At 43.6% G+C, this 14,504-nt stretch overlaps 1 protein-coding gene across 2 annotated transcripts in view; it reads right to left on the bottom strand.

Annotated features, from left to right (window-relative positions):
* The window catches only part of ADAMTS13 (ADAM metallopeptidase with thrombospondin type 1 motif 13), a 96,616-nt gene that overhangs the window by 74,980 nt on the left and 7,132 nt on the right, over positions 1 to 14,504 (bottom strand). The window contains exons 2-7 of one of the 2 annotated variants that reach the window (XM_073599680.1): positions 11,251 to 11,314; positions 9,022 to 9,290; positions 7,620 to 7,743; positions 7,294 to 7,442; positions 6,797 to 6,880; positions 4,469 to 4,596 (exon numbers count right to left, since the gene is read on the bottom strand). In XM_073599680.1, the coding sequence (XP_073455781.1) occupies positions 4,469 to 4,596; positions 6,797 to 6,880; positions 7,294 to 7,442; positions 7,620 to 7,743; positions 9,022 to 9,290; positions 11,251 to 11,314 (818 nt within the window). The remainder of the gene's footprint in view (positions 1 to 4,468; positions 4,597 to 6,796; positions 6,881 to 7,293; positions 7,443 to 7,619; positions 7,744 to 9,021; positions 9,291 to 11,250; positions 11,315 to 14,504) is intronic. The other variant, XM_073599681.1, reaches the window with a different exon arrangement.

Here is a 14,504-nt window from a genome sequence, read left to right on the forward strand (position 1 = left end):
CAGGGTGTGGCCATGGGCACATGTTGTACCCCCTCATACGCCAACCTGTACCTGGGGGAGTGGTAGAAGTCCCTCCTGGATGACGAGGACCTCGCCGTATACACCAGCCATATATCTAAATGGCTGAGGTATATTGACGACATCTTCGTCGTCTGGGAGGGACCTGAGGCCAAATTATTTGAATTCTTTAACCGGATTAACGTTAACGATCGTAATCTTAAATTCACAATGACCCATAATCGCCACAGTGTCACATTCTTAGATGTCTCCATCTTTGCTACTCCTGAAAGAAAACTATCCAGCACCCTGCCTGTTTCGGAAGACAACTGCCGGTAACACGGTTCTCCTACGCGGATAGCTTCCACCCTACACCACTTAAAAACTCAATTCCCTATGGACAATATTTGCGCCTTCGTCGCAACTGTTCCAAAGATATTTTATTCAAAAAAGAAGCCGAAGGGCTCCAGAGCCGACTTCTAGCAAGGGGATATAGCCGATCCTGCCTTAAAAAAGCGTACAACCAAGCAATAGGACAACCGAGACTTCAGTTGCTATTTCAATCAAAACCCCCCAAAAGCTCTGAATGTAGTCTCACCCGAATTATCATGCGTTATTCGCGACAACACACAGCCATTAAAAAGATCATAAAAAGACATTGGAACATCCTCACAGATGACCCCAAATTGAGAAACTTTGTCCCCAAACAACCAACTATAACATATAAAAGAGCTATGTCATTAAGGGACAAACTTGTCCAGAGCGAATACAAAAATGAGATCAGGAGATCCAAACACTGTTCCATAGTTGGTTCGTTCCCTTGCGGACATTGATCCTATTGTTCGTTTATTAAAAAGGATAAAATCTTTGTTCTCCTTAATGGAAACACATTTACACCTACACAGTTTGTAAATTGCCACACGCGCGGAGTGGTATACCTCATGGAATGTGAATGTGGTGCCTATTATGTGGGGAAAACCAGGCAGGAATTTTGGAACCGTATTTCCCAACACGTATACAGCATGCAAGTGGGGAACCCTTACCTCTCCATTGGGAGACACGTGGTTTCAACACATAACTATAGAGTCCCAAAAGTTACCTTTACGGCCCTTTGTAGGATGCACATTCCTAATAGAGGTGGCGATTGGAATAAGGCTTGTGGAATAAGGCATCGTTATGCAGTGTGTGCCCTTCGCCCTCCCCGACCTCCTTCGGGGGGTAGTTTATGTGTGATCCCTTGTAAGGCATGCTGGCTTGATACCTGCTCTCCGGGGAACTGGCCCACCACTTGGGAAGTTAAGGACATAGGGGTTACATTCTTCATATTATGGCCATTCACAAAAGCTATTTTTGATCATCTATTCACTTCTGAATCCGACATTATTGGCTGCATTAAAGCCCTGTTAGGTGGTTTCGTGTTTTTCTCATGTATTGTCTGCCTGTCATAATGATTCTTAGGGTTTAAAGTCTCAACTTGGCTGTCTGAGCTTACAAAGAAAGGAGAAAATACAGTAAAACCTTGGATTGCAAGCATAATTGGTCCTGAAAACATGCTTGTAATCCAAAGCATTCTTATATCAAAGTGAAATTCCCCATAAGAAATAATGGAAACTCAGATGATTCGTTCCACAACCATTTATTCATAAGTCCTTCAGTTTATCATCTATATAAAAAGATTATAGCAATGTGATAGGTTGTGTAACCATAAAATGTTTATCCACAAATGGCAGCCTACACAAGGGGATTAGAAGCTAAATCCAGAAGAAGCTACAGAGTATCCGCACCGCCGGCTCTCACCGCTGTCAGCCTGCAATCTTGACCGGGAAGACTACCCTGCAGTAGAGCGATCTGAAAGCGAGGCTTGAAGCGCTCATGAAGCGCAGCGTGGAAGGGATGACGTTAATGGTGGTGCGAGGGTTGTGGACAACTTTACCCCAGATGCCTGCATACTTAGATGTGCCTGTTTTAATCATCAACCATGTGAGTTGCTATATGTTGTACCTTCATTAAATGTAGCCATATTGCTACACTTAGAGGCACCTCTCTTTTATACACGGTTGTGACATGGTGCTACTCTTATATCAAGAGCTTGTTTATCAAGTCAAGATTTCTAAAAAAAAATTGCCTGTCTTGGAAAACCAAGTTACTCTCAATCCAAGGTTCTACTATAGTGGTATTTAGTTGTACTTAGTGGTCTCAAAACCTACTAATTTTACAGCAATATACACACACATAATTTATATATATATATATATATATATATATATATATATATATATATATATATATATATACACACACACACACACACACACTAGTATTGGAAAGCCTGCTTTACACGCACATGAACTTTAATGCTTTAATGGCATTCCAGTCTTAGTCCGTAGGCTTCAATATTCAGTTGTTATGAAAATGTGTAGCACTATATTGAAACTAAAGGTACATAAAAATACAGTATTGTTTATCACAACATATCCAGTGTGAAATATACGATCATGAACATTCCACATATAATATATAATATAACATTCCCAAATAAAGTGCAAAGTGCATAAATCGTGGCAGTGTAGTAAAAACTCCTTCAAAGTAAAAACAACAACTAAATCCCCAAATAATTGGGCTCATATGACAGCCCTTAAGGTAAAGAATAAAATTGTATTTCCAGTTAGCCAATGTTTCACAGTCCTTCTATAGATGGAAGCATCACCCAGAAGAAGAAGAAAAACTGGCCTGCAAAGAGTCCTGACCTCTACCCGATAGAACCCCTTTGGCCTCTTGCACGCTATACTCCCCCATATGATGTCACAGTCCCTGGGCATGCTGGGACTGTGACGTTTTAGGGGGCGTGGTCGACCAGCATGCCCAGGGACTGTGACATCATATGGGGGCGGGGTCTCCGCCTATATAAGTCACAACGGGGCCCTCAGAGACCAGTCCAGCCGGAGAGAGCGTCGTGTCAACATCTGGGGAAGAGAAGAGAAGCCCAGAAGCCCGGACCTCCGCTGGCAATAGAGCTACCTGAAGACAGCGGAGGGGCCGGACGAAGAACCAACCGGACGCCGGGAGAAGAGGAACCGGAGGGACCCCCGAAGACGGAGCAAGATCCCCCCCCCGGAGCTGTTTAATAAAATATTTTAAAAACCTGTGTTGTGTTTTATTATTTACACTTTTTCCCTAGGTGAATGGGTAGGGGTACCATGTACCCCATACTCATTCACATAGGGTGGGGGGGCCGGGATCTGGGGGCCCTCTTATTATAGGGGGCTCCCGGATTCCGATAAGCCCCCCGCCCGCAGACCCCGACAACCAACGGCCAGGGTTGTCGGGAAGAGGCCCTTGTCCTCATCAACATGGGGACAAGGTGCTTTGTGGTGGGGGGGCACCGCAAGGCGCCCCCTCCCCCAAAGCACCCCCCATGTTGAGGGCATGCGGCCTGGTACGGTTCAGGAGGGGGGCGCTCGCTCGTCCCCACCCCCTTTCCTGACCGGCCGGGCTGCGTGCTCGGATCGGGGTCTGGTATGGACTTTGGGGGGGCCCCCACGCCGGTTTTTCGGCATAGGGGGTTCCCCTTAAAGTTCCATACCAGACCTAAGGGCCTGGGATGCCCCCCGCGCTCGCCGCAATGGAAAAATTTGTTTTTCCTATTGCAGCGAGCGTGAGATGCAGTAACCTGCTCCTCCGTCGTATCTGGTCCGTCGGACCAGCATACAGACGAACGGGCTTTCCGTCGGGAACTGAGTCCGGCGGAGTTACGACGTAAGATGTGAAGCAAGTTTCAAATCTAAAGTACGTCGGATTTCCGGCCGAAACGGTCCGTCGGAAGTCCGATGGAGACCACACACGGTCGGATTGTCTGCCGGATTTGGTCCGGCGGCGTCCGTCGGACTTTTGCATGTGAAATGTCCGACCGTGTGTACGCCCCATTATAGCTGCAAGGGGTGGGCCAACTCAATATTGAACCCTACGGACTAAGACTGGGATGCCATCAAAGTTCATGTGCGTGTAAAGGCAGGCGTCCCAATACCTTTGGTAATATAGTGCAGTGTTTCTCAACTCCAGTTCTTAAGGCGCCCCAACAGCTCATGTTTTCAGGAATTCCCTCAGATGAAACGGCTGTGATAATTACTAAGACAGTGAAACTGATCAAATCACCTGTGCAAAATAATGGAAAGCCTGAAAACATGACCTGTTGGGGCGCCTTGAGGACTGGAGTTGAGAAACACTGATATAATGTATGTATACAGGTGTATCTCATAAAATTAGAATATCACAGTCATCACTGACTGTGGAAACTTCACACTGGACCTCATGCAACTTTGATTCTGTGCCCCTCCATTGTTCCTCCATACTCTGGGACCTTGATTCCCAAATGAAATGCATGCAGGGGTTTTGAGGAGTTATAAGCAGTTGCTATGGGTTACTGCAGCTTGTGATTTAAATATTTTGATATTACATTATCCTCATCTTATACCTGGTGACGTAGAGCACGAGATCAGCGTGCTGGGGGTCAGAGTCACTCTGAGGATTGATTGTCCTGCTCCATTCACACACACTCATCAGAGAGGACGTGAGGTTGTTGCTGATTTGGATCCCGGCCTGCTGGCATAATGGTAAAGACAAATTCGATGATGTGCCATGATGTGCTTGCTCTGCTTTAATTCAACCCTCTGTACTTAGTGATAATTGTTTACACACAGGATCGAAAATCCTGCTAAAATATCTCAATTTAAATAAGTGCCAATTATTTTTATTACTGGCTGTAGGAGGTCATTTAATCATATTTCATAATTTATTATATTTCTCTCTCTCCCTTTTACTGCCTTTCTCTCCCTTTCTTTATCATATTTCCCTCTAGGGCTAGTTTACACTTGCTTCAAAACAAGGCTTCGGACAGGCTTTGTTAAAGCTCTCTAAATGGCAGTCAAAGCCCGTCACTAAAAAAATGGTTAGCTTACAGTTCTGTTTACACCTGCATTTGCTTTGCTTTGCTTCAGCTTCGCTTTAAAAATTATACCCCGTGTAGCTTTAGGGCTAGTTAACACTTGCTTCAAAACAAGGCTTCAGACAGGCTTTGTTAAAGTTCTCTGAATGCCAGTCAAAGCTTCTGTCACTAAATAAAATGGTTAGCTTACAGTCCTGTTTACACCTGCTTTTGCTTGGTGCTTTGACGAGGCTTCGATGGGGCTTCGATGAGGCTTTGGTGGGGCTTCGGTGGGGCTTCCATGAGGCTTCATGGGGCTTCGGTGGAGCTTCAGTGGGGCTTCGGTGGGGTTTTGGTGAGGCTTCAGCGGGGCTTCAAGCGAGGCTTTACCGTAGACTTCTATAGAGGCTTTGAAGACACTTTGAAGCACCGCTGAAGCTACATGGGGTATCATTTTTGAAGCAAAGCCGAAGAAAAGCAAAGCAAAAGCAGGTGTAAACAGGACTGTAAGTTAACCATTTTATTTACTGAGAGGAGCTTTGACCAGCGTTCAGAGAGCTTTAACAAAGCCTGTCCGAAGCCTTGTTGAAGCTGAAGCAAGTGTAAATGAGCCCTTAGTGGTGCTTCAAAGCATCTGAAAAGCCTCCATAGAACTTTATGACAAAGCTCGCTTGAAGCACCTATGGCGTTTGAGAGGCTTTAATTCAGCTTTAGCTTCACTTTGTTTTGGAGAAATTGCAGGTATGAGATATCCACACACACACACATCAGTCAAGCTTCAACAAAGCTTCAAGACTGCATTACGGAAGCATCACCGACGCTTCACCGAAGCATCACCAAAACTTCATTGAAGCACTACTGAAGCATCAAAAACACATCATAAAAGCATGTTGAAGCAGTAGGTGCTGTAATGTGCGTTGAAGCCAAAGCAAGTGTAAATGAGCCCTTAATCACCCCCTCCCTCTTTCTCTATTCCTCCTTCTCGCTTGCTTGTTTGTTTTATTAATCCTTAATCACATATTTCTTTTTCTGATTTGCAGATTAACAGCAATCTTGCACTTTGACAAATGTAGTGTTTTTTTTTACTCCTTCCATGGGCCAGAAAGATTTAGGACAGAAGTTGCTGAGGGTGCTGGGTTTGGGTAAATCTGGCATCCCTAGGATCCCTGTGAACATAACACATCCCCTAATATGTGAATGAATTTGAGTTGCCAATGCTAAATCATGTAAAATATTGGAAGGATAACAAAGATACTGGATATTGGAAGTTTGAACAAGTCCAGTAAAAGTTTTCTCCATCAAGACAGATAAACAGTAATCCAATCGCGTTTCGGGGCTTCAGAACGCCCACTTCATAAAGGCTTGTATGCAAGCACTAAATTTGAGTTTGTACTGAATAACTATTATTGTATATAAATACTAGTACCTGGAGCTATTTTTCTATGCATTGGCTTTCTGTTTACATGTCCTGACAAATAAGATTCCTCCTGGACTTGTTCAAACCTTTATGGCACTCTCATTCTTCTAATGTTCCTTAGACTATTCCAGACAATCTTTGTGATACCCCAGTTAATGGAGAGTTGCATCTCAAAAGCTAGATTCTGACTTCTACTTCTCATCCACTACCCCAGTGATTGCAGCGGTATTCAGGGTACTATGCTGGGCAACTATCCTTCTGCATAGTAACTACAGTGGGTTGTTTGCATGGCACAGCTAGTATTTACAGAATGCCTTTTCACTTTTTGTATAAGTACAAGGTGTTCTTTGATTGAAAGAAGTGAAGAGGTGAAGTGGTAATGTCACTGGCGGTGAGTGACAGACATGTTACATAGATTTCCCCATGCCAGCTACAGTGTCCCTCTATGATGAAACCATCACCTCTGACTCAGTGAGAATGATCATCTTGACTAGGTGCACGCGAATCGCAGCTCCGAGTGAGACGTCTCTCAGAAGCTCTGCCCCCTACAATAGAAAATGGCCAAGTTTAATATTAGTTTATTGAATAACTGGGTTTCATTAAGAATTCATTTAATTAACAAATAATATCCCTATCAGTATATATATTGAGTCATTCAGCTTGAGCTATTGTGCTCTATAAACAACTGCCATTGTGTTAAGAAAGCAATTAAAGCAAGCCCTATCCAAATTTAACCATTGCTTTTACTTTGGATATAGCAGGGAAAACATTATACTAAACCATTATGTGTTTCTTTCAATAAAGCTCCTTTGCTTTAAGTTATTGAAAACATTCAGAGTCTTTATGGGAACCCTATCAAATTCCAGATGTCATTTCTGCAGGACTGGTTAAATAAATACATGCCCAGAGCTCTTTGGGTGTTGAGGTTGGTAAGGAGTGAGTTGCTCTATGTACATACAATGTTTAGGTTGGTAAGGATATATCTCTCTGTGTCCTCCTGATGAAACTGATAGACATCATGGCCAACGACTACCAGAAGTTCCAGGTGTCTAACCCCGACAGCTGCTCTTTTTGTCAGTTGATGAGCTTCATGGTGCTTCAGTGAATCTAAAAGGCCGGCAAAGGTCAAGTCACTTTATATAATTTATGTACAAGATATAACTGCAATTCCATTTGTGCTTTAAGCCTCTCTAAGTCATACTATGCAGTGTAGGTACACCAAGACACTTTTCACTCCAAAAAATTGTATAGCAGATGCTACTGCAGTGTATCCAGTCTCTGTACCTGTGTGTGCAATTTTTGCTCGGGAAATGATATGAAGGCCCCCAAGTCCATGTCTCTGCAAAGAATGCCTCTTCTTCAGTGGCTGGATAAAGAAGTTGTAAACATCCGTCGTGATAAACCCACGCTGGGAAAATAGATAGATTAAAAAAATATATAATTATTATTAGCCAGAAAAAAACACTATCATTTTTTTTCTTGTAAAAAGAATGCTACTAAGATTTATGAAAAACTGTCCCATTGACCCCAAATAAATAAAATGCAAGGTCACTTTAGTCACTATTGAATGGATGTAAGCATGCTAGAGTGGTTTCTCAGTCAATAGCTTATTTTAGCATACCTAAAAAACTTTTTCATTGACGCCAACATGGCAGCATACATGTGATATAGCTCCGCCCCTATATCCACCCACAGGACCTCCCCCATTCTCTGATTACACCAAGGTCATCCAGAAAACTTACAGTGCGGCCAGGCAAAAGCCTCCAGAAGTGATAGAGGGTTGTTCAGGTAGGTCCAATTTTTACATCTTTAAGTTTGGGCAAACGCTATGGGGAAGATCCAGGGGCTCGTATATCAATGGACTTCAACAGAATGACGGTCCACGTTTCCATGTCTATTGTAATAAAGTTTTATTATAGATTTTAGCCCTCTCTGTTTAGCTCGTTATAGATCACATGTATGCTGCCATGTTGGTGTCAGGAAAATGGAAAATTGTATTAAATACTTACTGTAATTTTCCTTTCCTGACGCCAATCCATGGCAGCATACGAACCCTCCATTTTTTGATCTTTTTTTTTTTTTTTTTTCAGCGAATAGGGGAGGTTGCTCTAGCTTTCCTTCTATAGATTTAAACAGGTCCTGTGGGTAAATATAGGAGCAGAGCTATATCACATATATGCTGCCATGGATTGGCGTCAGGAAAAGAAAATGCGGTAAATATTTGATACAATTTTCAGTTTTGATATCCCCATGTCCCTTAGGCTGCCAGGTCTATGTACACAAATTTGTATTTTAGTTCCCTTTAGTGGTCACTTATCCCCCTATCTGAGCAGACATTCCAAGAAAAAAAGTTCAGCTACCACCCAATAGTTTACAAAGGAAGAAGGCAGAGTGGGGTTGATTTACTAAAACTGGAGAGAGCCAATTCTGGCGCAACTGCATGGTAGCCAATCAGCTTCTAACTTCAGCTTGTTCAATTAAGCTTTGACAAAAAAAAAAAAAAAAAAACAACCTAGAAGCTGATTGTTTTTTTTGCAGAACTGCAATAGATTTTTCACTCTCCAGTTGTAGTAAATCCAGTTGTAGTTGGGGTGGATTAGTATGATTGTTTGGAGACCAGAATTGTACATAGCCAACCAGCTAGTATTGACAGGCACCCCTACACTCTTCTATCGCTAAGACTCACCAACTGTTCATCACAGAGAGTGACCAGAGATTTCACCCCAGAGGGGTGCAGAGTGGTGCCTATTGATCTGCAGGACTTTGGAAATTGCATGAGGTGGTGCAGAGAAGCATTTAAAACTCGCTGTACATTGATGGGCCAATACTCATCCTGGAATGTAAATATAAATTCCCCCAGGTGGGAGTGAAGGATGCAGAGGGTGGCAGAACACAGAGGGGTCCTCGCTGTGTCCTCACAGGTGCATGTCAGGTTTGTCAATGCCATGTCGGAGGCTGTGGAAGAAGGAAAACAGTGTTATGATTCTGTAAAAATTTTAAACAAATTTAAAACACACATGTTTTTTCTGGAGCTGACCCCCCCCCCCCCCAGTTGCTGGTATTTGTAAATAGCTCTTTGCCCTTCACAAACCAAATTGGTATTAAATGTGCCTAAAATTGAAACTTTGTTCACTTTTTTTCCACAAAGTGCTTTTTTTTTTAAATATTGGTATATTAGATCTGAGTATACAGTCTCCTTGAAAGAGTTGACTATGTTTTGCACTTTGTTATTTTGCCAATACTCAAAAGGGGACTACATTGATAGGATATGTCTGTAAAGCCTCATACACACGATCGGACTTTGTACAAACTTTCCCGTGGATTTTTGTACAAAGGGTGTTGGCTGTAAACTAATTAAGTATACACACGGCAGGACTTTTTCAGCCAACTTTCACCAACTCATGTGGTTTTTCAGCTCTTTACCGCCACCCTTTGGTCAACTTCTGTATTGTTGTCTGATCTTTTGCATTGGTTCTGAGCATGCGTGTTTGTACTTTGGACTAAAGTCCTATGGACTTGTGTACACACGATAGGATTTTGCGCCATAGGATTTTGTTGCCGGAAAGTTTGTCTGTTTGCACAGCCAACATTTGTCCGATGAAAACCGAAAAAGTTTGTCCGATGGAGCGTACACACGGTAGGATGTTGCCTTAATACAGCTAATTTGCATGTTTGTTGTCAAAAAGTCCTATTGTGTGTATGGGCCTTAACACCCTATTTTGTATTGTGATGATTGTACCTGTCATTATTATGTATGCAGTTCTTTTTCCAATGTAGCACCCTCTAGCTAGTGTGCTAGTGTACATAGTTTAGTTGTTAGTGTAGGTAAATTGGCTTGGCTGAGCACCAGGCCTGGGCTGAATCTGGGTCAGGGTTTTGTAAATCAAGGAGGCTGGATGACTCATCTGGCAGCTGTCTCTGACACTTCCTCCTGGTCTGGAAATTGGTGGAAATTTCCAGAACTGGGGGGTGTGAGTAAGGAGGGGCTGCAGTACATATTTATGAGGACCCTGGCCAATCCCCAGCAAATGTGCTGGCAGGGGGAAGACTCACCTCATAAATGGACATAAGTCATGCCAGCAAGGGCAGTTGGGTGGAAGATGGAGATGGAGTGCTGAGGAGGCTGTCGGGGGCCCTCACAGGGCACTCCATAGTATTGGGGGTTGAACTTGGGTCTGGGGCTCAGGTGCTGGAAGGATCAACCACAACACATAGAGGAAACCCTTCCTGGAGGCACAAGAGCAAGTGAGATGACAGCAGGAGCAGGTCAGACTGTCTGGGAGATATCCTGAGAGTCAGCTGGATAGGCTGGTGAGTGTTCAGTCTGGGAGGACTGTGGAGAAAGTGTCAGTCTGGGAGGACTGTGGGAGAAGTTAGCCCTGAGGGCTAGTGAAATGGTCAGCTGCAGTTTCCCTCTTTGTACCAGAGGTGAGGATAGGGGAGGTGTTTGTATACCAATTTAGAAGAGCCGCCTAGTGTGACAACACTGCTCCGCCATAGATACAGTGCAGGGAGTAAGTGTTGTGATCCTTGGACAAGAAATGTGTTACTGGCAGGATCACCAAAAATAAAGGACAAAAGGCCTGAAAAAGGAAACTCATGCAGCCACCTCTAAAGACTAGTAAGCTACAAATAATAAATTCTTAATGTTTCGGTTTAGATCAGGTAGGTTCTTAATGAAACAATGAGCAGCTTTTGTATTCACAAAAGGTTCTTGAAGACAGAAACCTCATGTAGAAAACTACCAGCACCAGATGCCTGGAGCCGAGAACAAACATATCATATTATTAATGTCTCCACAGTCAGCAGTGCTGCTGTAAATACAGTACAGTACAAGCAATTAGAAATCATCAAATTTCACAGTAGAATTGCTAAGTGCAAATGGATCCATTGTCATGTCGTTACTTGAGCTTACCTGAGACATTTTCTGTGCCAAAATACGAAAGGAGCGCCTCAGAATCAAGCGTCTTCAAGAAGATCTAAAAACATGCAAGGCTGTTAAATATGGCAATAAAAAAGAAGAAGAAAGTGCGCTAAATAATCCACATTCCCTTGAAGCAGCAACTCTGCTGTGAGATACACACTTTCATAAAAACCACAAATGTAAATAGAGCTGCGCTAAACACAAACCTAAATTGTAAAAAAGCAATACGTGAATCAAAAATGATAATAAAATAAGTCTGGATAATGAAAAATAAAATATTGAATAATAATAGTGTACTTAATAGGTAACCATGGATAGGTGTCACACCACCTGTGTATGAAAAAATTGGGAGAGTTGTACAGTGGGGACGGAAAGTATTCAGACCCCCTTAAATTTTTCACTCTTTGTTACATTGCAGCCATTTTCTAAAATCAGTTTACATTTAAAGTGGATGTAAACCCGAATTTTTTTTTTTTTATATCATACTGTAGAGTATAGGCTTTCCTATCATTTGAGCCCAGTCTTGCCACACAGAGTTAATCCATCTCTGAGCAATCCTCTTTTATTGCTCAGTGAGATAAATCTTGACAAACTGAGAAAAACTTTGTCAAATTCTCCCCCTTGCTGTGAGTGACAGGTGATTTACATCTCATGCACTAGCCTAAGACACATGCAGTATTTTTTAATTCCCTCCCCCACTCCTTTATTCAGCAGCTCTGCAAGGATTGGCTGTTCCACACCTCACCATGATTTGGCATGCTGAAGTCATGTGGTTACTTTCCTGTCTTTTCACTGGATGTTAGAGATCATAGCAGAAGTTCAGTGTAAGAAATACACAGGAGAAAATGCATATTGACAAGGGGAGTGTAGAGGTGGGCGGGGAGTCTACTGACATCACGACTCCACCCACCGAGCTCCAGACAACAGACCCACCAACAGAATCTGCAGTTTTTCGGGCATGTATATCCTTATAGATAACCCCTATGGCAGTAGTTTAGAAAGGATGACATTGGGTTTACATCCATTTTAAGTTCATTTTTTTCCTCATTAATGTACACACAGCCCCCCATATTGACAGAAAAACACAGAATTGTTGACATTTTTGCAGATTTATTAAAAAAGAAAAACTGAAATATCACATGGTCCTAAGTATTCAGACCCTTTGCTCAGTATTTAGTAGAAGCACCCTTTTGATCTAATACAGCCATGAGTCTTTTGGGGAAAGATGCAACAAGTTTTTCACACCTGGATTTGGGGATCCTCTGCCATTCCTCCTTGCAGATCCTCTCCAGTTCTGTCAGGTTTGATGGTAAACGTTGGTGGACGGCCATTTTTAGGTCTCTCCAGAGATGCTCAATTGGGTTTAAGTCAGGGTTCTGGCTGGGCCATTCAAGAACAGTCAGGAGTTGTTGTGAAGCCACTCCTTCGTTATTTTAGCTGTGTGCTTAGGGTCATTGTCTTCTTGGAAGGTAAACCTTCGGCCCAGTCTGAGGTCCTGAGCACTCTGGAGAAGGTTTTCGTCCAGGATATCCCTGTACTTGGCCACATTCATCTTTCCCTCGATTGCAACCAGTCAACCTGTCCCTGCAGCTGAAAAACACCCCCACAGCATGATGCTGCCACCACCATGCTTCACTGTTGGGACTGTATTGGACAGGTGATGAGCAGTGCCTGGTTTTCTCCACACATACTGCTTAGCATTAAGGCCAAAAAAGTTCTATCTTGGTCTCATCAGACCAGAGAATCTTATTTCTAACCATCTTGGAGTCCTTCAGGTGTTTTTTAGCAAACTCCATGCGGGCTTTCATGTGTCTTGCACTGAGGAGAGGCTTCCGTCGGGCCACTCTGCCATAAAGCCCCGACTGGTGGAGGGCTGCAGTGATGGTTGACTTTCTACAACTTTCTCCCATCTCCCGACTGCATCTCTGGAGCTCAGCCACAGTGATCTTTGGGTTCTTCTTTACCCATACCTCCCAACTTTTGAAGTTGAGAATGAGGGACATTTAGGGGGGAGATTGACCTGTGGTGAGCAAACTGCGCCATGGCAAAAAGTGGGTGTGTTTTAAAAGTTGGTGTGGTTATATTATGATGGCTGAGAGGAGACAATCTGGCATCCCCTGTGTGCCTCTACCACTACCCCCTTTAGCTACAAAGGCAGTACCTGGGGGTGTAAACATACTGCGTCCACAATGCTTTGCTTCACAGCTTCACCCCCTACTGAATGTGACCCATTCAAGTGAATGGCACTGCTCTGCAAGTGCCCCAAACCTGTGTGCAACACGGTTGCAGCATGTTAGTGCGGGGCTGAAGTTAAAGCAGGTGGTGAAGAGGTGATACAATACCTCTTTATTGCCTGTCAAATATTCTCTAAAAAGCAATCCAAATGTTGATCACCCTTCAGAGACCAGAGTGTGAACAAACCCTTATCTGTTTTTTTGTTTTTTGTTTACCAGTTTTTAGAATTTTGTATGCTTCACAAACTGAAGCATAGTAAACAGTTATGAATGAACACAGGCGTGATCGGTACCAGTCACTTGATGTGTTCATTCAGAAAAGGAAGGGGCCAGCAAATATGACATATTTACCGGCCCCTCTGCTCGTCATCTGCTGAACTCGATCCTCCTGTGTCCCACATCAGCTACAGCTGGCAGGAGGGAGAGGAGGAGAGCCACCAATGCTGCATTAGGGGGCTCACAGGGAGATCGGAGCCATGGGGGAGATATGATTGGGGGGGGGGCGGAAATATCCTTCACCTGGCACACTCCCTACTCGCACACACAACCAGAGCAGTGTGCCTCCGGAGAGCAGAGAGGAGAGTGACACCACACATACATTGGCACAGTTTCTTATCCTCTTCCTGCAGCATACTGTGGCTGTCAGCTCATCACTCTACAGCTGGGCACCAGATCTACAGCACCGTGCCTGGGAGAGCAATGGCCGGCTGTAGGATAGGATGCTGGAGAACAGGGCTGCCACCTTTTCTTCAAGCCAAACCCAAAACATTTAAGCTGAAAGTCTGCTGGACATGAGGTTCACACTGAGGGTGGGTTTGAAATCTTGCACTCGCATGATTTCAAACTGGCATCTCAGTCTGACTTTGGGGGCAATTTGACAGATATCTGTTTATGCACAGATGTCTATTCCAATTGCTCCAGAAGTTGCCAAAAGTAGTGCAGAAACTACTTTTGCGAATCGGTGCCAGCGTCGCACTGATTCAGATGGTGCTATTGCTGGCAATAGGATTC

Source organism: Aquarana catesbeiana, linkage group LG09 (assembly GCF_042186555.1).
Source record: "Aquarana catesbeiana isolate 2022-GZ linkage group LG09, ASM4218655v1, whole genome shotgun sequence".
In the NCBI taxonomy this organism is placed as follows: Eukaryota; Metazoa; Chordata; class Amphibia; order Anura; family Ranidae; genus Aquarana; species Aquarana catesbeiana.